This window comes from Hirundo rustica, chromosome 11 (genome assembly GCF_015227805.2).
Source record: "Hirundo rustica isolate bHirRus1 chromosome 11, bHirRus1.pri.v3, whole genome shotgun sequence".
Lineage (NCBI taxonomy): Eukaryota > Metazoa > Chordata > Aves > Passeriformes > Hirundinidae > Hirundo > Hirundo rustica.
This window is the reverse complement of record NC_053460.1, coordinates 10991149-11014766: the sequence shown is the minus strand read 5'-3', so window position 1 is coordinate 11014766 and position 23618 is coordinate 10991149. Positions and strand designations below refer to the sequence as shown.

At 36.4% G+C, this 23618-nt stretch overlaps 1 protein-coding gene across 2 annotated transcripts in view; it reads left to right on the top strand.

Moving 5' to 3' along the window:
* Nucleotides 1-11775: 11775 nt before the first annotated feature.
* CHD9 (chromodomain helicase DNA binding protein 9) overlaps nt 11776-23618 on the top strand; it is a 71538-nt gene continuing 59695 nt past the window's right edge. For both annotated transcript variants that reach the window (XM_040075700.2, XM_040075699.2), the window contains exon 1: nt 11776-13295. In XM_040075700.2, the coding sequence (XP_039931634.1) occupies nt 11859-13295 (1437 nt within the window). In that variant the 5' untranslated portion in view covers nt 11776-11858. The remainder of the gene's footprint in view (nt 13296-23618) is intronic.

Sequence of the window (23618 nt, the reverse complement as noted above, 5' to 3'; positions counted from 1 at the left end):
TGGCTAAAGGAGCAGCAAGATTCCCATATTTAATCTGACCAGTTCATAAATGTGAGGGTGAGCTGAATACACAACTTTCTTATTTACAGTAGTGCAGGGAGGAGAGATCATTTTTATGCACTATTTTTTTCTAGAAGTGTTACGAGAAAAAAGTACAATGTGCTTCACAATGACTATGTTTTTGAGTAACTGCAGTGTTGAAAACTTGCAGAAGACCAATTCTAAATATTTTTTAACAGTGTGGGTAATGAAGATTTATCTTGGCTTCAGAAACACAAGGACCTTAAGAGTACTTCTAAAATGTGTATGTAATAGAATTCAGACGTATACTTTACTACCTCTTAGAGTGAGCTTTAGTGATCAAGTAAAAGTCTACTTTTGGATGCATCTTGGATCCAAGTTCCACTTTGAGTGCTGATTTTACATTCACTTTCTAAGCTGCAAGAAAAATATTACAAGGTAGGAAGCATTTTTTTTTTTTTAAAGTCAGAATTCAGCAGAAATTCATTGGTAAGATATGGCACCTGTCAGTGAGCAGATGTTTTGAAATATTCACCTTCATTCATACAGATTATCCAGGCAATGCCAGATAATAATGTCTTCAGACTGGCAGTGTACATGCATCTTTCTCTTTGTAAGTGATGTATTTTTGTTTTAATCTTAAATCAACAGTTAGAATTTGCAGGAAGATGGAAAAATGTTCCCAATCCTTTTTCTGGAGACAAATAGTAATTTTGACTTTGTTCTTTATCTGAGTCATATTAGAAAATGTAACTCTGGTTACCGAATTGTTTCCATCTGCAGTGTTTTCTTGGGCACTTTTCCTCGTGCCACGTGAGCAGTATTAAAAGATTTGTACACTCTTATGCTGATCGCTAAAATGCAGGAATTCCTCCAAAATCTGTTCTGTAAATGGCTTTTGAAGAGAAATGGTTTTATTAGATTTGATGCTTAACACCCTAGTGAAGAAACTTTTAAGCTTCAGAAAGACTTCATTTGTGTAATGCCATGAAATTCTGCCCATCTGATATTCCATATGTTATCGGAAATCCGAAATTCAATACAATATATTTGTGTTTTCAATTACTCTGTAGTAAAGCTACTGTAGTTATGGCTTCCACCTACATGAAAAACAGTGAGACAGTGGGCTTGAGCCCATATTATATGATGTTGCTGGTTTCAGCACGTAGTTCTTCAAAGTATTTCTTTGCTGTTTTTCAGAAGCAAAACCTAAATTCAGCAACAGGTTTTTAGGCAAGTTCGTAAGAATTAATTCATAAATACTCTTGACAAAGAGATGAGTATTGTCCCATTTAACTGGGCAAGTTTTTTGAAAGTCCATTTTGACTGTCAGACTTGTGACAGAGTATTGCTGTCACAGTAAAGGTTGTCTGGAGCCTCTGTCTGTTGCAGGTGAATTCAGGAACATGTCCTGACTATGCTGGAAACTGTGAGACAAGATGAGAAATGATGTTTTGCTGGAGTTATTAGTTGTAATTGATTTCCTGATTTAAGAAGAGTATACTGAACAAATTGTGAACTCAGAGTGTCTTGCCTAGCATGTGCCTGGGAGGAACTCATTTAGGAAACTTTCATATCAAATCTCCTTAGAAATACTTAAAAAAAAAAAAAACCCAAAAGCAAAACATCAGAAAATTTGTACGCAACCTCCCTCTGCATGGGGCAGGCTTGTGATACAGATGAAACTCCTTACGCTAGTAAATGTAGTGTGGAGTGGGATGTCTGAACCTGTTTTGCTCAGTAAAGCACTGGCATATCCTAATCTAGCAGTGTCGAGACTTGAAATTGTGCTCTTTTTTTTCCTAGTTCAGATTTCTGTCAATGTCAAGCCTTCACAGCTGTCTGTGCTCATCAGTCAGGATCCACAGGCATCTGTAAAACAGGCACAATCCTTTGCATTGTTCTAGTTGGTACTTCCAGGTTATAAACCTGCAGTAGTTCACAAATACGCTTATCAGAACATGAGAATTATTGGAAGATACTGTGTTATCAGATCATGAATTGAAAGAGGGCTGTGGTCTGAACTCGTCTGTCTCTGATGTTTTGTAATAAAATCTTGGTTTAGGCCACATGAGAAAATAAAAAGGTTTTTTTTCTGATTTTTAATGTAGATGTTTCTCTAAATCTCAAAATGGCCTAAATGTTCCTGAGGAAAAATACCAGAATTCAGAAATATATTTTGTAAGCCTAACTTAAGGTCTAATGCTGAAATTGATGACAAAACAATAGAAAGCCTGTAATGTTTGCATCTGAAATCTCAACAGCACCAGAGGATTTTCTTTTTAAACTTAAAAGGAACTTTGCGTAACTCTTTCTAGTGATCAAAAGTAAACTGCAAACTATAAATATGTTACCCTGAGTATGTTACTCTCTTTTAACAACTAAACTTCCAAAAGAGACATTTGTAATTTGTACAGATAAACTAAAAAGAAACAAAGTTAGGTGTAGTGGTATTTAAACCTGAAGAAACAAAACATGGGAAGCTTTTGTTATTGATATTAGAAATAGAAGGAAATCACTGAAGTCCTGAAATTTATGAAAATGTCCACAGGTACACTTCAGAGAAACAAAACTGCCATATTTTAAGAGCAGTACTGGTTGTTAATATGTGTTCCTTCAGTAGTCTGGTGGCCAAATGCATTAACTTCTTAAGAGCTATTTTCACTAAAATAAACTGACTTGGGGATAAACTTTGCTCTTTGCAATAAGGTTTTCCAAACTCCTGGTATCTCTAGATCGCTATCAATAGCAGCAGATTACCATGTTGTCTGTATTATTATTGTCCCTTTATTGCAATTAGCATCACAAGAGATAAATGACAAAATAGAAGGTGTATATATACACTCCTGCCGTTTTAATGCAAAGTCTAATGGGTTTGTTAAACAAACAAGAGGAAGGGTTAAAACTAAATTGGGAGACTATGCTGAAGCAGCATATGCATACCTACATGTTTTGTTCTGCAGATGTGCTTTGAGGGCAATAACCTTTGGCAGAAAGGTGAAGAAGGTAGTTGAAAATAATATCTTCAGCTGGTGCTGTTAAATTTTCTGAAGGTATTTGCTAAGACTGAAGAAATAAAAGCACACAAGGAAGGATGTTGTGCAAAACTAAACTGTTTTATTAAAATTTACATGATGTTTTAAAAAATAGAAATTTGGGTAGCTAGTCTCAACTAATTGAAATGAGTTGTTTGTTTCCAGTTTAAAAATGCATATAAAAATCTGTGCTTTAGTGTCTGAAATAAGAATCACAGACTCACAGGATGGGTCAGGTTGGAAAGGACCACTGTGGGAACATCTGATCCAGCCTCCCTGCTCAAGGAGAATTACCCAGAGCACAGGGCTGTGTCCAGCCAGTTCTGAATATCCGCAGTGAGGGAGACTCCACAGCCTCTGGCCAGTCTGTTCTGTGCTCGGACCCTGCACAGCAAAGAAGCCCTTGCTCGTGTCCAGGTGGAACTTCCTGGGCATCAGCTCCTGCCCCTTCCTCCTGTCCCATTGCTGGGCACCACCGAGCAGGGCCTGGTCCATCCCCTGACACCTCCTGCAGATATTTGGAGAAATACAGTTATTTAGCCAAAGTACTGTTGTTCACTGTTTTTGTTTGTTTGTTTGTTTTTTGTTGGTGGTTGGGGTTTTTTTGGTTTTTGTTGTTGTTTTTTTGGAGTTGTGTTTTCTTTGTTTTTTTTTCGTAAGATTAATGCTTCAGAAATTCATCAGAAAACCCAAGGCAATCGTGTGCACTTAGGGAAATGTATATTTTCAGTATCCTTTGAAGAGACTATATTAGTTGGACTGTGAAAGATATTTTTTTAACTTTCTAAGATAGTTCAGTATGGATCTAGGTATGCTTAAAACAAATGTGGTTCTGGTTCTGTTTAATAAAGTGTAACTTTTATTGTATGCCAGTTAATTTTACCAATTCAAGATTTAAAAGCAAGCATTAAGACCTTCTCCCAAAGAAAGGATCTGTACAGAACAATTTTTTTAACTTAGAGATATGTATGTGTATTTAAAAGTTCAAATGCAGTGTAGCTTATGTGAGAATCTGTGGAGATAGATTCCATTTTGGAGCTTATAAAAGCTCTGTGTTCCTTTTGTGTGGATTTCTTTGGTAATTCATATAATCATTAGGGAATCTCCTGCTGTCGGAAGTATTTTTTATATGTCACCTTTATAATACTGTATTGCAGACCTGGTGAATGTATATCTAGTTACATATAGGGTTTTTTCTTCCTTTCAGTATAGGACTTTTCGAACTTTTAAGTATTCCAAATTTGTCTCTGTATTGGAAGCTGTTCAAGCAAGTGGACACTGTTATAAAGAGTAAGAAACATTTTTTTTTTCTCTTTATTTTGAGGATTCCAGAACAATCCAGTTGAGGAAGGATACACAGCTGTTTTAGATAGCCAAGAACTTAAGGTAGCATTTGTCTTATATGGTAGTTACAGGTGAATTAGGTTTCTTTTTTTACTGTTGAACTCTTACAGGTAGACTAAGTTACTTGCTTGTAAGTTTTCAATTTTTCTTTTTTCAAATAATAAATTTTTGAATGCCTCTATTCATTTAGTGTATTGTAAAATCTTTATGCTTTAACTTTATTTATCCAACAAAGAACTTCTAAATAAGCAGAGATTGAGAACAACAACAACAAAAAAATAAATGAAAATATTGCACAGGACCTGACAGTTAAATAGTTTCAAACTCCTTTCTAATTCCTGGATGTGAAGAGGGCTTGTGCATGACAGGAGCTCTATTTGTATGATGGGATTTCTGGTACAGAAAAAGGGGACATCTAGAGCAAGTTTTCTGTCTGTTTTGATACAAAATTAATATCAGTTCACATAAATGGCAAACAAAAATAAAGGTATTTTAGCAACTTTCCCCTAGGTATGAGTTGCGTATATGCTTGTCTCTTATGAATTTTAGAAAGACACTTCTCTGCATTAAGTGTCCTTTTGATTGTAGAGCAGAGACATTTTAGTTTAGGAACCTCGGAAAAAGTCTTGGGAAGTTACTAAATAGAAGGAGGATAAATGTAGCAATCTATGTGCCAAGTTAGTACCAGGTTTCTTTTTTTCCCTGGAACTTTGCTGGATTTGGTAGTTGCTATAACCAATTTATATCTTCCACATATGCTACAGCATTGTTTCAGATAATGTAGGGAGAGGAAATAATTGTGTTAAAATCTGCTTCTCAATGCAGTAATATATACCGTGTTATCTTCTAAGAAAGTTCAAAGTTTGGTCTGCATTAATAGTTTGGCAAAAGCGTTTAAGAGTTTGGCATCACCAAACTGTTTAGGAAGAGAGGAATGTATTGGAATTGGAGGATGTTTGGTGCCTTGGGTACAATAATCATATTTTTGAAATGGAAAAACACACTGGTGTGGAATGTCAGTTCATATATAAATTTTCTGTCTGCCTTTCAATGTTAGAGGACAGTTTTTTGTGCTTTGAGGCTTTTACACAGTGGCCCTAGAACCCCCCCCATGCACATTTTCCCTTAAACTTTGTAATGTTTTGTAGCCTCTTTCAGATTAAAGAGAACCTCTTGAATTTGAGCTCCTCTACCTACTGCCAAGACAAGGAACAGGATAAAACTGTCATGAAGGTTTTCTCTCCCCAAAGGGCAGTGTCAGTTCCCATTGAAGTCCACTGTCAGTGTGGAACAGCTCACTGTTGTTAAAAGACATGTGCAGGGTTTCTCTGACAGGTTTAAAACCTAACCTCAAAACTTTTCTTTTTGCTGTTGTTGGTTTTGAGTACTTACATCCTGTCTTAAAGTTAGCCTAAACCTTTTGGTTTTGTGGCACAAACTACCCTTGATCCTAAGGGGTTTGTAGACTTGTGTTATTTTTAGTAGTCCTATGAAATGAACATGAACCTATTTACCAGACACTTAAAAAATCATAGCTACTAATGTTTGTGTATTCATTCTGGTGTTCTTGTTTTATGGTATCTAGTGAGCTTTTCAGTTTCAGATATTGCATTTGAATGTACACTCCTGAAGCTGGTTATTGTGTGACTTGTTTAACATGCTTCATTTTCAGGTCTCTGATGATGAGGTATCCATCCGGATTTAAAACACATCTCTGAGCTTCTTAATTCTTCATTAAAGAGATGTGTTCTATATTCATGGGTAAGAATATTTTTTATTTTGACTTGGGCTACTTTCTTAACTATCTTGCGATATATTTTTAATTTAGAAGATTTCAGCAACTTATTTTTGTCTTAAAGTTTTATCAGGAACTTTTACAGTATAGGTTTCATTAGGTGCTTGTGCTAGCTCTTAATTTTGACCCAAGCTAATAAGTAAACTTTGGAATTCATATGTCTAAATATTAATGCTCTACTTAAATCACTAACTCTTAGTATTATAGAGAAACAGCGGTATAGAGGTAAAAAAATGTATAAATTGGTCTGTGATTTGAGAGTCATTCTCTGATATACAGATATAGATATATAGATATATACTCACACAGTTCTATGGGCTTTAATTGTGCGTCTTGCCATACATATTTTGAATTTGGATTTTTGGAAAGAAAATTATTCTAATTTGGAATGCAACCAAAGCAAAGGGTCTGAATTTTGTGCAATCAAAACAAACAACACGTCTTCTCAATAACATAAACCTTACTTGGTCTGAAGAAACTTTGTGGTATTACACACACCTGCGCTTCAAAACAATTGGAAAAAAACCACAAAAGACTCTATAGAAAATATGATTTTTTCAAAAAGCTATCGGTATTTTTAGGTTTTGTAGGTGTCTGAAGAAAACAGCTATGTTTAAGCTGTGTTTACTTCATACATTACAGAATTTGTTTTTATATCTTCTCTCCATGTATTAAGTACAGCTTGCTGAAATATCATTTTGAGGCTTCATAAAGTCACCTTGAGTTAAAAATTAATGTTAACATGGATCTCTTAATGAAGGACAGTAAGTAGCCTAAGCATTGCTGTGTGGGGCTTTTTGATACCATGTTGTTTTATACAGAGTTCTATGAAATACTTTCTCTTTGGGCTGGTTTTGCTCTATTCGGCTTAAGCAAAGCTGTTTTCATGAAGGAAGTTGTCCTATTCACAGTGAAGGCAGACATGGTTGAGAATGGTAGAAATTTGCCTTCAGTTGCATTGGAAGATGGATTTTCTTCCCAAGTAAAATGTTGTTTATATTGTTGGCTGACTTGAAATTCCATGAACAACCTTAAAAAATAGATAACTACTGATGTGGCCTTTTTTTTTTTTTTTCTTTTTTTTTTTTTTTTTTTTTCTTATTTACATTTGTTATATTTATTTCTCAGAGGCTACTTGCACAAAAGGAGGAGAGGGGAAAGAAGGGAGTTTGTGCATGTCTGGAGTAGTACTCACGGGGAGTAGAGGAAGGGAAGCAGTTACATGGGGTGTTTGGTGCAAGCAGGATCCCTGTAGGTGTGGTAACAGACTGCTGTGATTAGTCTGACAAGCACACAAGCCAGTGTGCTCCAGTTCTTTGCTCTTACTTGGAGCTGAAACTGTAGCCATGGACTGGAACTCAGGTCTGAGAATTTAGTTTAAGCCCATATGTTTTAAATCTTCATAATCTTCAAATTAAAATTCAAGATACTTGAGTGATCTTCTGAGTATTTAGCATGATGTCTGTGAACTCCATAACAGAAAGAGAATTCTAAACAAAACAGTTATGTTGAGGGTATGATTTTACTAAAGGGATGGCTCTTTACTCAAAAATAACTAGAAATTACCAATGAGAAGTAATTTTAATCTAAAATAATGTGTATATATATATACACACACACAATTGGGTTTTTATTTGGACTACCCAAACAGGCTACTCAACCAAGTTTTATCCAAATTTTAGTGATAACAATAAGAAAATGCATCTTCTCAATCCATATTTAGCTATAGATACCATGGCACTCTAGTACAAACAGTCCTACTAAATCTTCTTTTTCAGTCTTCTGTATTACTGGGATTTTGAGGCAATATGTCCCTCTGTGCCTTTTAAATTGAACGCGTACATTGATCTTTAAATCTATGAGAGAATATCATTTATATTGATGCATCAGCAGGAAGTAACTTGTGTTATTTAATTAACTCAGTTTTTTGAACTTGGCCAAAGCTTTAGTTAAATTCTGATAAGTAATGACAGTGTAATTGTCTTTTAATATTGGGAAGAGAATGTCTCATTTCTAGATATTGTGCAGAAGTGAACAGTTTTTTGAGTATCTGGGTTTTACCATGCACCTCTTTTGATAAAGTATTCCATCTGCTAATAGATGGGCAAATCAGAGCAAGCTACAAAGCTGTTGTGCTGTTGCATGGTACATAGAATTTAGTAAATACAGTGATTTTTTTCAGTCTCTAGCAGACTTCTTGTTTGTTATGCCTGGTTGCATTCTTCCCCCCAAAAAAATCCCCAAAACTAAACCCTTTGCCAGCATATAATATAAAATTCTTCCTAAATGATGACTCTCTGTGTCATTTTCCCATAGTCTGGATTTCTGTTATGTCATGCTTTTATGACTTGTTTTAATTCCTTGAGGTTGCTAACTTGTCCCCAGCTCCTCTCTGAGATGGCTTCTGTTATTTTTCTGAATAGCAATGGTTTCAACTTCTTTTGAGAAAAATGGCCACCGAAGTCACTGATTTCTCCTATCTTTGGTACTGTCACACATCAGTCATGTGAAGCAGTGCTGCCTCGTGTATCGAAGTTTGAAAGTGTGGATATCGTGGTAATGTGCTTAAGCTCCACCTGATTTACTTGCTTATAACTAGAATAACATCTTTTCTGTTGTCACTTCAGCAAAAGCAGTCAAAAATGCCACAAAATAAATATAGAATGAAATAAAACACATCAGATTTTTTTATTATATTCCTTTTACTGTTACCCCCACTTCATGTTTTCAGAGTGAAATTTGATATCTGTTCCCTTATGTTTTAGTATGAGTTCAGGTTTTTTTATGTATTCTGTAAAATAGATGTTTTCCTTTTCTTCTGGTATAAGACAGACATGAAGTTTCCTTGAAGACTATGGGCAAATTTTCCCAAACTTATGGTTTGTTTGAAGACTTCCCTCGTCAAACCCCAAATTCTCTTTGCAACAGACTTGTGTTCAGGCTGTCTATAGTAGTCTTTCCAAAAGAGGTTTGGGTGGTTGGTTGGTGGGGATATTTTTTTGTTTGTTTGTTTGTTTTGTTTTTTGTCACTTCACAATCTCCACTTTACATAGAAGCTTTCTTCATAATAAATTAATGTTGGCCTAATTAGCTGGGAGAGGTTTCTTATGTATCTAGCCTTCAGATTTCTCAGTTTGGAAATTCATCTGTACTATGCAACTTGCTTGGATCCTTTAAGAGAAGTTGACATCTTCAGGTTATATTTCCTATTTATATCTGCTAAGATTTATTTGTGTTATAAAACCTTTGCGCTTTAGAAGGAGAGCTCATATTATTTGTTCATTATTTCCTCTTTTGTTTTCCTTATACTGAAAGGAAGTAGGAAAAACGAAGATGGAAAATGTTTCTTGGTTTTTGAGCCAAGAAGCAAATTTCTGTGAGGTCAGCTGAGTGCGCTGCAGTAATTCCAGCTGTTCTGCAAGCTTTTCTCCATTTCCTTACTGTAAAGGAACACTGTCAATAAAACATGAAGAGATTGTCTAGTGTATGTAACTTTTAACACAGGGTTCTTTTAGTCATGCTGAGTAGTTCTAGGCTTCTATAGTTAAGAGCATGTATACTAGTTAATGCTTGTACATCCTTGGTATCTATGTTGCTAAAGATGGATTTTTTCCCCTCTGTTTTTTCCAGTTAGCAGAAATTGATCCGACTCAGTATATAAACTTACTGATACAGGCTTCAAACTTGAGATTTTTATCAGCAGTCCTTGACAGCCTGGAACATAATGTTTTACCCATGGCTACCATCTTGAATTACATTTGTTCTGTGTCTATGGTATTTTTTTCCTTGTACTTAATTTGAATTGGTTTTCTTCTGAGAGAAGCTAAAGAGAGCTAAAATCGCTCTCTCCTGACCTCTCTTTTGTGTTGAGATAAACTAGGATGAGATATCACTATATTAGCAATGTTATAATCCCAACCCTCTACCTGGATCCTGCTGTTTGTTATCTATTGGAAGGTGTTCCTTACTGGGAAAGTCATAGTTCTGTTGCTTTTAATCATAAGTAGACAATCAGTGTTAGAAGACAATAAGGTCTGATTGATATTAATGCTTTCTTTATCTTGGGACTTTAGGAGATCCCAGCTTTAAGCAATAACTTGCACATGTATAATCTGGGATCCACAGCAGCTTTGCTGTGCTAAGTTGTCATCTCCCTAAGCTTCTGTCACTTCTTTTTTATCATGCCAGTTCTCCTCCTCACTGGTACTCACACCAATCCATACCTGATCAGTGTCTCTCAGGATGGTGCAGGGTCCATCTGTCCTTTCTCTGTACACACCAGAAGTCTCATAGACTCGAACCCTAAAGGAGGTTTGTGAATTTAAGTCTGGCTTTATTCTGACTACAGTCACTCAGTGGCCTAGGAGTATATGCAGAATGGGTTTTGATCAGCTTGCCAAGAAGTACTTTGGGCTTAGTAGGTTCAGCATGAACCTTTTCCATCAGAGAATATTTCAGATTTACAGGGTGTTCATTTCTGGAAGGATCCTATACTTATTTTATTCTTAGGAAAATTCATTAATGAGGAATTTTAATTGAAGATGAGCTTTAATAGGAGGGTCAGGAATTAAAAGTTGTATCTAGTTTTTTTTGTTTGTTTTCTTTTAATTAGATGTGTGTATTGACAGGATAAAGGAATGATTATTCCATGAAGATGCTCATTTAAAGTAGCTGCTTCCCTATTATACAGGGTTACCAGTTATCTGGGGAAGTACATTATCACAGATACACATTTTCAGTCATTTCCTTTTCTCTTTGATTACACTATAAATGTGGGAGTTTTTAGGCTAAAGTTAAATTAACCATTCTTTTCAACTCTCCTTAGATCCCTCATTACAAATCAGTTAATTGGTGATCACTGAATGACAATATGAATAAATAGTTTCAAATGTTTCAAAACTAGGTGTGCAAATTCCTTTGAACCAAAGTTTTTTCTTTTTGTGTTTTCTTTGTATCATTGTATTCATTCTCTTGCCTTTCCTTCTAAGAAGAGTCTGTTATGTCTTAAGTACGATAAAATACAGTTTCTCAGGAACTTGTATAAAGCAACTTAAATAGAAGAAACAAAGTATTCCAATTTTTCCAAATGAAATTAAGTTTTGACTTAAATGTAGTTTATAGCCTTTCAAGTTTTTTTAATCATACTGATTTATTACATACATCTCACATAGTACATAATTTCTTTGCTATAAACAAATTCTAATCCTGGCCCCCTAAAATGCAATTCTGATGCAATTTGGTAGTTTTAATGAATGTAACCAAGGAGAATCTAAAATTGTGCTTTGAGTGAATAAAACAAATGAAAACATTACATTTAAGACATATTTTTATAAAGGACAAAAATTACAAACCCTGCACAGCGCATCATTTAAGCTTACTTGATTTGTGGTTTAGCTAAAGTTATGAACAAAGTATCAAAGTGTTGGGAAGGGGAAGGAAGGATGAGAAGAGTCATTAAATTTTTCCTTTTCTTCCCCCCCTCCCTCCTCTTCCTCAGGATGCTTTAACACCTGAAGACGAATGTTTCATCAGAAGCACTAATGGCTGTTGGCATGCCTTGGATAAAGTGGTGACCGCTGGATGTCATTTGTTTCTGTTCACTGCAGAGAGACAAAATTGACTCCGTTTGGAGTTGAGAGCAAAAGCAGAACAGACCTCTCAAGATGACTGATCCTATGATGGATTTTTTTGATGATGCCAATCTTTTTAGTGAGACCTTAGAAGGTTTATCAGATGATGCCTTTGTTCAACCTGGACCTGTTTCACTTGTTGATGAATTGAATTTGGGTGCAGAATTTGAACCTTTGCACATAGACTCACTGAATCATGTGCAAGATGCTCAAAATCAACAAAAGATGAGTGAGTTTGATCAGCTGAATCAGTATGATTCACTGAAGCTTCACTCAGTAAATCAGTCTTTTAATAGCTCGGCTGACAATGTCTTATCGCCACACTCTCAGTTCAATTGTTCACCAGTTCATCCGCAAAACCAGTCCAATGGGATGTTTCCAGATGTGGCTGATGGTAGTCCTATGTGGGGTCATCAAACTGCCACAACTGTTTCGAATCAAAATGGGTCCCCTTTTCACCAAGGACACTCTCAGTCTATGCAGCAAAACAAAAGCTTTGTAGCACACCATGACTTTGCCTTATTTCAGGCTAATGAACCACAGCATCAGTGTGCCTCTCTACGGCCGCAGCAGAGCAGGAACAACACGGGGCAGGATGCTCTGAGTCAGCCAAAAGACTTCATGGAAGTTAACGTGTCTACTTCCCTCAGAGTCAGTGTTAACCACCCACCTTCAGTTTCTAATCCATCGACTTCACAGCAGCCTCTGTCTGTTCAACAGTTTTCTCAAACTGCAAATGCTTCAATACATTTTTGTGGGAATCAAGAAGGAAATTTTGGTGGACAGTCCCCAACTATTACTCCATGTTCTGTCAGTAATAGTCAACAATTTTCATCTCCGTATTCCTACTCTAATAACCACATTTCTCCTACTAGCCTTCTTCAGCCTACAACAGCTCTTTCTACTAGCCAGCAGACACACTCTATCTCTGACTTCACTGGAAGCGATGCCTTTACATCTCAAACAGGGACCAAGCAAGAAACAACTGAGCACATGTTGAATCCTAGTACACCTTTGAATTCGAGTACTTTTCAAATGTTGCATTCTGCGCATCCTCAGGGCAACTTTAGTAGTTCAAAACTCTCTCCTGTGAATATTAATTTTTCAGCTTCCACTAGTTCTGCTTCTCAGATAAGCCATTTCACCGACCCTATTGAAAGCAACGGTTTTACATCTTTAGATGACAACTTACTTCATCAAGTGGAGACTCACAGTGAACCGTTCACAGGACTTGACCCAGATGACCTCCTGCAGGAAGACCTTCTGCCGCAGTTCGATGACTCTGCATTTGTTCAGGATAGCACAAGCCATGTTTTAGAGCATGACCTAGAACACCACATAAGCCCACAGCAAGTGACGCCGTCATCCGAACTCGTTCGGCCACCGTCTCAAACTCAGCCCCATCCTTGGCATTCTTCAGTTTCTAATCAGCACCTGCAAGGCAGAAGTCGTGCGACCTTACAAGGACAGGTATGTAGGGATTGGGGAGTGCGGGTTTGAACTGTCTGATTTGGTTGATCCGGGTGAAATGAATAATAGTGACTGGTGCTTGAGTCAAAGCACGATAACTGAAGTCTCTGAGCTGTTATTTGACCCTGAAGAATTGTAGTTTAGGAGGAAAAAAAAAACCCTAACGAGTTGATGCAAACATTGCTTTCTTCTGTTTTCCAATCACAGCAGAAAGCAAGACCACATGATCTTATTCAGATAAAATGGTGTTGCTCCTTCTGCTGCTTGTTTTTCTGAAGTATAGCAGAGAAAATTTACTGGTTTATGATTTTGGTGCAAATATAATGGCTTGAAAAGTACTTACAGAAACATGCTTTAAGACCTTTGGAAAGGTTTGTGTGGCTGATTTCCTGCAAGAATTGCAGTGGTTATGTTGTTGGTCTGTCCTTTGATTTCTGTATTTGTGCTCATGCTCATTGCCTAAAAATACACACTAATTATTCTTGGTTTTGATGTGATCAATAATAATAGAGAACATATAAAAAGCTGTCTATATGTTGGATTTTGTTACTTTGGGCTAAACCAAAAAACTCAGCAGTTGTTTTGGTATAACGTGCACATCTACTGCAAGTATTTGCGCCCTCCATGAGGAGGACAAGATGACATAAAAACTGTTTTCTAATTTTCAATCTGTGCATTTCAAAATGGAAGCAACTCTGACATCAAACATACATTTAAAGCAGACAGCTTGAAAAAGGCCATTACTTCTAACTGTCACTTCTGTATTATTCCTACTAATATTCTCTCTGCCTGAGAATATAAAACGCTGTCTTTCTGGCAAAAAAAATATTGCAAAGGCAAGGACCTTAACTACTGACTTTTGCTTCTACTTAGTTTGTAGGATACAGTCCTGTGAAGGAGACAATGTAGCATTTTTCTTTTCCCTCCTGATAATTTAAGATCATTAGCGTAGAGATAAGGGTTTAACACGCTTAATCTTTGGTCTTGGTTCAGCAGATTGCTTCTCCATTACAACTTCTGCTTATGTTTATGGAGCGTGTAATTGTCAATTCCTGCCAGTGAAACTTTTTCTGTAAATTGTATGATGTTAATGGAACACAGATATCCAGCAGTGTGGTTGAGATGAGCTTGATTAACTGAATGATACAGCAGATGCAATCTGTTGGTTTTGATAAACATTTCCTTTCTTTCCCTTTCTCTGTCTAAAAACCCATAAGAGGGTGCACCCAAGCAGCTTGTCAGAGCTCCCTGAAGACACAGGGTCCAGGAGCTGGCAGGGGAAGGTGATCCTGTGTGTGCAGTCCTGCCGTGGGAGAAGTGCCCCATTCCCTGCCAGGCAGCAGCACCACAGCTTGGGAACAGGGCTCCGCAGGCTCTTGGGCTCTCCGAGTGTGCTTGGGGTGAGGGTGAAGAGGAAATGGATTCCAGGAAAAGTGGGGGTGGTAAGAAACCCAGGGATTAGTATCATTTTTGAGGAGCATGTGGGATATAAGCCTGGCAATGAAAAACAGGTCTAATAAAACCTTCTGGTGCTGTGACTTTTGTGTTGTATTTGTCAGAACCTTTTCAGACTTGCTTCGATCTCACTGACATCATTTTTAGCACTTTGCTTTGCAACAAGGAATAGAGGGAAAGTTTGAGATCTGTGGAGAGCCTTTAAAGTTTAGGGGTTTGGTTTTGTTTTTATTGTGGTGTGAAAACAAAGCAACTTCGCAGTATTTAAATTTTTAATGTTTTTCCTCTTCAAAATGAAACAGCCAGAAACCAGATAGTTATAAAACTGCTTGGTTTGGATTTTATTATTTTGGGGTATGCAATAAATAGTATAAACTGGATTCTGACCTTGAGTTTATCTGGTCAGACAGATGTTTAATGTTTCCTTCAGAAACTGGTTGTGAACTGGTAGCTGTCAAACTGTTGAGGAATGTGCAGATGGGGGATTGACAGAAGCAAACAATGTAGAAGCCTCTTTAAACCAGTGGAGTATGTAATATGAATAGTATGGCAATTACTGAAATGTTTCAGATCTGTCTTTTGACTGACTACAATTCTAAGAGGGGCTTTAGTTGTAATTCTCACTTCTATTCTTTGATCTCTTTTTAGAATTTCAAGTTCAAGATGAGTTGGTTCTGTTAGAGCTTTTTACAAATGTGTGCAGTTTAAGCAGGGAGAAAAAAGGTAGGGGAAAGGAGGAAGGAATTTTGATCTTCCTGAAACTGGTTGGCTTTAGGTAGGAGTCAGTTGGGAAGGGGTTTTGACAAGTTTCATATGTAGTAGTTAAGGTGAGCTTTTAATTTTTTAACAAGACAGTGTTTCATGCTGGCTTTAGTACATACTGAGGAAACAATTGGTAGTGAATTTAGGGTTTTTTCAACAGTTTCAGTTTGATAATGGTTGATGTTTTCTCAAAAAGAATAACTTTATTTTATGAAATAGTTAGGGAACTGTAGGTATTGGAACAGACTCAATATTAGGCAACCAGAGATCTTTAACTGTAGTCAGACTGGGATTATTTAAATTAAGGAAGAGCATTAAATACTTGTTTCAGTATCTGAGAGCAAGCATACTCATAACATTTTTACTTGTATGGTTATTCTTTTGATGGAAATTAATTTAAAAATTAATACAATCTGTTTGGTGTAATAATGCTGCAGAATTAAAAAGACTGTCTTATGGTGCTAATATGCTTTCTGCTGTAATTAGATCAGAATTGTAAATAAATTGCACCCTTAATTTTACATCATGCATTTTTCATCAGAGTTAGTTTGAGAACAGAAAGTAAAGTGGAAAAATGCTGAAGACTCCTGTAGCCTTAGCTTTGACTAATACAAGACTTCTGATCTTTTAACTCCACTTAAATAAAACTGGTTTGAGTTTGCTAAGGCTAAATAATGTATGTGCTTTGCAGAAGGATAAAAAAGGCTTCAACATGTTTTACATCGTTAGGAGAAAAAGGAAGTTGAAAAGATAATGTAAAGTATAAACTGTTGGAAAAATAATGTGAAATATAAACTTTCGGAAAGATAATCTTAAGTATAAACTGTCCTTAGAGAAGATTACAGCTGTCTCACTGTGTATGTTATTTTGTAAGGAGTGTTCTAATGTCTTCTGGCTGCACACATGAAAGCAGAGGAATTGAGATTAAAAATAATATGAAAATGAAAAATATACTGATGAAAAATAGTATTTCATTAATAATATGAAGTGCTGTAGGATAAGGTGGTAGTCTTAGGTCTTAAATCACATAATTAATTTTTTTTTTCATTTTTGTGACTAAAGGCTTGGCATCTAACCCGACAATTCAGTGTATTCATGAACTTGTGTAAAAACTGGTTTGAAACATGCAAGTGTTTTTATGCCTGCAAGCCTGAGCTGTCCTACCACTTCTTTTACAGAAATAGATGACACTAATTTTTTTGAAAGAATTTGTCTCGCCCTTGTTGAAAGTTTGACAAAGTCTGAACCTCGTAGATGATGAGTGGTGTTGTATCAGAGTGGCATAACCTCATATATGAGCTTATCATCAGAGAGGGAATTAACTCTCACCAGATCCAAGCCTAGATTTATGTGCTGCTGAGATGTCTTGAATTGTCACAGGCTGTTCATGTCTGACTGTGGTATCAGATGGCACACTTCTAACAATTCTAAATTCATTGTAGACATGTATCCCTTGGATTGCTCCACTTGTAAAACTCTTAGCCTGCTCCTGGTTGCTGTTCTACTTGTATATACAATCGTGGACTATGAAGTTCTTATGAGAGAAACATATAGTAAGCAGTGGTGTGCTTTCTTGTCTAAGTGGGAGATCTAAAACCAGACAGCTACTTGATATATATATGCAGCTATGGAAGATAGATCAAGGTAAAGGATACAGGATTTCTGTGTATGTGTGTGTATATACAGACATACACACACTATATTGTATAGTTATAGTATTAGAGTGTATTTCTTATATTCTCTATGATTTAATTTAAGTAAGCCTGTAACAAGGAATATTTTAAACTAAGGAATCGATCATACTATATAGAACTTCTCTGTAAAGGAAACTGGCTATTTTGCATAGTAAGTTTATAGCTTATGGCTCCCAAGTGTTGGTACAATACAAGATTTTAAAATCATGGTGCTGCTGTATGCATGTGACTTGAGAAGCAGTGCAATATTCAGTGAGACTGAGCATAACAAAATACACATCTCAAAATCTATCCTACTTTGCGTCATCTCACACCTTTGCATAAAGTCAGAAGTTGGACTTAATGATTTTGGGAGTCTTTTCCAACCTTAATGATTCTATGATTAGAAATCTAGATGTCTGTTCCAGTAAGCATTTGGGTTCATTGCAAATCATACCTTGTAATTTTGACATGTAAAAAAACCTTCATACCCCTAGAATGGATTATTCTTCCTAAAGTGCTGAATAGTGCTGGTTTACCTCCCATTAAGCATATCCTTTAATTAGGGTCAATTTTATGGGTGACATCATATTAACAAATGTAAATCTTTATCTGAAGTTTCTTTTTAAGCATTTCTACAAGTTGTGTGCAGTGGATTTAGTTTTTTGTGCCTCAAGAAAGTTTCTTACCTTCCTCATAGGAATTTAAATTCTGCATCACAGTTAGGCAACAGAATTCCCAGCACCTAATAAGTTTATCATCTATGCTGAAGTAATGAAAACAATCCTTCCACAGTCCACCTTTGTGCAATATTTTGCAGAATTTTTGCTTTATTTCTGTGATTTGAGAAAGACCTGCACTAACAGGTGGGACTAAATATGGCAAAGCTGTGTCAATTGCCCAGAGTTAATGAGAAGAGTAGGGCAGCATCTCTGAGCCTAAGTAGTGCAGTTCCTGGAATGAAGTTCTAAATTACAGCTGTATATAATATAATGTTTTCATTATTAATCTATGGCTTTTTGCCAATAACATATTAATCATTAAAAGAGCAATGTTTTGATAGCTTTATTTATAGTCGAATGTGGGTGAAGCATTTGCTTTTGTATATATTATATATGTTTTATATAAACCTTTTATATGATTTATTTTTTAAAATTGCATAGACTAGGGGAAGAAAGTGCATGGTTTTGAGATAAATTTGTAACACACTTACGGATGAGTATAATTTTTATTGCCACCATTTCCATTTCCCCTGTTTTTGCTTTCAAAATAAAACTCTGTAGTAAGGGAAAGACAAAAATCGCTGGGCATTTCAGAACACTGAAAATGTGCCAGAGTATCTCTTTTACAGTTTTAAATGCTTTATGAGTTTCTTAGTGATTTCTGTTGAGTATTATTTTTTTCACATTTTTTTGGATCTTTTTGCTATCACAAATGCTTAAACCTTTCTTGAGAAGGTCTCTCTCAACATTCATCACTTGTCAAATAATTAGGCTGTCCAAGTCTTTGTGTATGTTTCATCTTTTAAAATTAGGCACTTGCTGTTTTAATGATTGTCATAATATAATATTTTTTCCTGAGATAATTGCACACTCATTAAATAACTACTATAATTGTCTTTGAAATGTGCCAAAAGAGAAGCATTTTTGTAAAAAGTAGTTAATAGATGGCAGGCATAGGAATAAGGCTTCTGGTTGGGTCAAGTTGCAGAGTAAAATAGCAAGGTGAAACTAGTTGATAAAGAGTTAAGTCGGTATTATTTTTTTAATGATAATGCAGGGTAAGTGTGGTTGAATAATCTAAATAACTGTTTGGAAATAGGAGTCTTCTTAACACTGAAAGATTATAAAGCAATTCATTAATGTGAGAGTACAGATATAATTGTGCAGTCTTCGTGTGTGGAAGAAGTGGTATCTAATTATAGAGAAAAGAGAAAATAAAATCCATGTTAAATTGTCTTTTAAAGACAGCAACCCATTCTATAGGTTGTTAAAGCTGTAGTTCAATACATGCCTAAACTATAATAAATTATCAGGAAAAAACAGTTTAAGAGAAATGCTCCTATTCTTCTGTCTCATGTTAATGCAGCGTTTGGGCTATGAACTGAACTGGGAACCTCCTTCAGGTATGGAGAAACTTCACACTTTTTTTTGTCAAGGGTGTTTTTCCAGAAGACAAAAGTCCTGCATTAGTTCTTCACAGGATCATGTTCCATAGACACAGTGGAGGAGAGCTTGTCAGTGCACACAAATACCTGAAGGTGTCAAGAGCATGGGGCCAGGCTCATTCCAGTGGTGCCCAGGGACAGGACAAGTGGCACAAACTGAAACACAGGAGCTTCCATCTAAATATGAAGAAAAACTGCTTTACTGTGAGGGTGACAGAGCTCTGGAACAGGCTGCCCAGAGAGGTTCTGGAGTCTCCTGTTCAAGAACTGGCTGGACACCATCCTTTGCAGCCTGTCACAGGGGCTTGAACTACTTGATCTCCAGAGGTCCCTTCCAACCTCAGCCACTCTGTGATTCTGTGAGAGAGGAAGGAGTGGGAAGCAATATTTTCTGCAGTACAGGCAAAATAATTGTGTGTGGGCCTACAGCCTTAAATCCAAAGAGAGTGAGAGTGGACTCGTTTTGGGACTGTCCATTGGCTCCAGTAACCACTAACCTGCTTTAAGTAACACTCTTACCTGAACTCTGCATTTTTGAGTGGCTTAGAACACACATTGCCTGTAAAACTTCCAGAGCAGCAATTTATCTTGAGACATTTTGTAGAAAATCAACACTTTATGTAGTTATGTTAGTGAAGTGTTATTACTGAAAAAGCAGAACTTGTAAAGCTGTTAACCAGTAGTGTGGTATTGAAGCCAGAGAATCCGATACATTTGGAATTCACGCGGCTTTTGTCCAGATGTCTGCGTGTTTTGTGCACTCAGGTTTCGCGGTTTCTTTTAGCTATTATGTTATTTCTAAATATACAGATAGATCAAAATAATTTTCATCACGTTGTCTGCCAAACAGCCTCCTACATCTGGAGAGGTATTGTTTTTTTTGTTTATTATCAGTTTAAAAAAAATTGCTCAATTTCCTGGTTACACAGATTTCGAAGTGTGTTTATCATCAGGCGTTGAGTGGATTGAATTTGGGAACTCTTAAGGCTAATAAATATAAATTAGTTGGTTTCTTAGGATGATGAGACTGAGAATTCTAGTGCTGATTTCAGTAAGCATGATAAATGAAGCTAGGAATGTAGCTTTGGGCTAGAAAAAGATGACAAGTCTTACATTTTTGAAAGCTGTGTAATTTGTAGCAGAGATTGACTTTTCTTTCATAAATGTGGCAGGTTTTCTTTTGTGTGGATTATTTGGCTTGTATTTGTACTTGAGCTTTTTGTTCTCTTGATATCTTACTGTGAAGGCAAGCATTTTAATTTGTATCTCCTGAAATTGTTCCCTTCTTTTACATACTGCCTGCTCAGGAGTTAGCCTATATGTAAAAATAATTTCAATGTTAGTAGCATATCATATATGTGTACATAATGCTGTTGAGCATCATGTTGAATTGCAAACCAGAATTAGTTTCATAGATTGACAGGAAGGTCTCTTTTAAGATACATTCATAACCTCACAATTTAGTTTATATCTTGGAAAGAAAAAAGAAGTTAGCCTTAGTGTTAAAAAAGCTGTTGCAAATACTGTGTTTCTGAGATTTGTGTGTATTTTCTTAGAGTTTGAAACATTTCAAAATAGTCCTGATAGGTTTTTAAAATAATCTTAAGCATTATTAAAAGGAATTCTTTAACTGTACCTTATTTTTTTAATGATAGTATTTCACACAAATTCAAAAGAAAAGCATAGCTCTTGTGCTTTTTCAGACATGCAACTTGCTATGGCTTCGAGTACCTGTTTGTATCCCTCAGAAAGACGAGAAAATGCAGTACAAGTGCATTGTTTTTTATCTTTAAGTCATTGCAGCAGTTGTCCACGAGGCCTAGGTATGGCTCAGCCTGATGTGTAAACTCTGCTGTAGCACGAATTTTGGTCCACGGAACTCTTAAAAGCAGAAACCAGCTGTTACAGAACTCAAGCTGTCACAGGGAAGGCAGGTAAATTATTTAAGGAACATCTGAGTGACAAAACCAGACATGTGTCTTACTGTCTTTGAGTTCAGTAAGAACAATTTTTAAAATAGATTAGGCAAATTTATTTTGATGTGTCTGTATTGTAGCTCCTATTTATATCATCCTTTGGAGGATTCTTTGACGTTGCAATCATGTAGTGTTTGAAATCTGATCAACTCCCAACACCACACGAGAGATGTGTTTTCTGGTGCCAGCCCAGTGTGCTTTCTGACTTAATGTGGTTTAACTGCAAATGTGTACAGGCTTTGAGTGATTTTAGATTTCAGAAATGGTCACCCAGCCTTGCTTGTTGGGGACAGAGGTGCAGAGGGGCTCCTGCTCGTGACTGTGCTTGGGGATGCCCTTGGCAGCACCCTGTGGTCTCTAACCATGCTGTCCCTCTGCTCTCTGTTGGTGACAGTTTCTGCTGACTTCAGCTATGTTAAAGACAGGAATTTCTCTTTTCTTGGCCTTTACAGTGGGTCTACTCCTGCCACTCCTGCTAGTAGTCAGACTCAGCTGAGGTTAGAAATATAACCATAGCAGTAATTTTTCAAAACTGATCTTGAAACTTTTTTTTTAGTGTTTTCCGTTTGTTCCCCACCAAAATTTATTTTACAGTTATTACTGTGAAGCTCTTGGATGCTATGCTCTTTCTCTAGAAGGGAAAAATGGTTATTTTTTTTCCTTTTTGTGTTTCATTTGCCTGAAATCAAACTTATGTTCCCCAGTAGTATCCTCCAACTTTGGACTTCTTAATTTTGAACCATCACACTTTTTGATAAATTCCTTTTCTTTAGGCATCCTGTTTTACTCCTTAACTAGGGGGAAGGTTTTTTTCATGAATATTAAATTGACAAAACTAGATTCAAGGAAGTAGTTTCATTAGGTTAGCATATATGCTAAAGGACTCTTTTGAACTGAAGATTCTGGCGTATAAAGTTGCTAAAGTAGTTCATTGAAACTGAAACAAAAAAAAATGTAAGTTGTTTTGAACTGAAGTGAAGGAAATATGTCCCCTCTTTGATTTAAATGGAAATAAGCTGTGCAGTCAGTACTGATATTAGTGACTACCCAGCTGTTGATGTTAAAAATAATTTTCCCAATTTCTGTCATATATATTTTAGTGTTAAGTGCTGGGTTTAATGTTAAGTGCTGGTTTTTTTTTTAGTCTCACTGAAATTATGAATGATGGAAACATTTTGGATACTCTAAGGTACTGAGTAATACTACAAAAAAAAAAAGCCATGTTCAAAGATTAAGTAAACTTTTAAAGTTAACTGCTTCTAGGGAATAAAATTACTATAGAGAGAGATGTTACATGCTAATCTTTCTGAATATGCAATCTGTTTTGATTTAAAGATCTTTCATGATTGGTATTTTCCTCTTAATCAAATGATACCTATTTTTCACATCTGTCATCTTGTCAACAATACTTGATTGTTCTGCTACAAACAAGCACTGAAAATGCATATTTGAAAAGAAGGAAAAAAAATTAAAAAGAAGGTTGCCAATATTATCATAGGATCGTTTCCTGGGGACTGACCAAGATGATGATCCATAGCAGCGTGTTTTTCCAGTGGCCTTCATACTTTGAATAAGCTGGTTCACTTACCTTCTAATTAAATAGGTTTTTACCTTTGCATTTAATGTATTATAAAATGTGAGCAGAATCTGGTAAATTAGGCTCTTAAAGCATGCTGTGGAAGAAAAGCTACCTCTGTTTTGTTCAATGTGTGGTTGTTTCTCTGACCTAGCCTGTCTTTCCTTTCTGTTGGCATTTGCAGAAGTGAGGCACTGGGACAAAAGGTGGCAGCTTCCTGCTGGTTTTGAAGAGTTCTTGCCCACTTGCCCTTCCTTTCATCCCTTCAGCAGGTTCAGTGACTCCTCCAAGTAGCAGAAGAGTACCATGGATAGGTTGTGCAGTTTACAACCCTTCACACCTAGAATGTCTTCTGAATTTGGGCTGATAACAAACTGAGAGAGAGTGGAAGAACTGGGGAATAGTGGAAGGAAGTAGTGACAGTAGTAAACTTCCTGAGGATGAAAGTGGGTTTTGTTCCAATCATAAAAATGTGTTCTTACAAGGCCACTTCCATGAGAGATGTAGAGGGAACACTGAACTGAGATTCTGACAAACTAATGGCCATTAAGGTCCTGTTGCTTTTTCTTGCTCAGACATGGATGCTGTGCTGATTTTTAGTGTGATTGGGACACGCATGCTGAAGCTACCTTGGATGTTGGCATTAAGGGGAAAGAAAGCTCTTCATGTGATGCTCTTTTTGAAGGTAGCTTGGATGGGTTTTTGTCTTCTGGT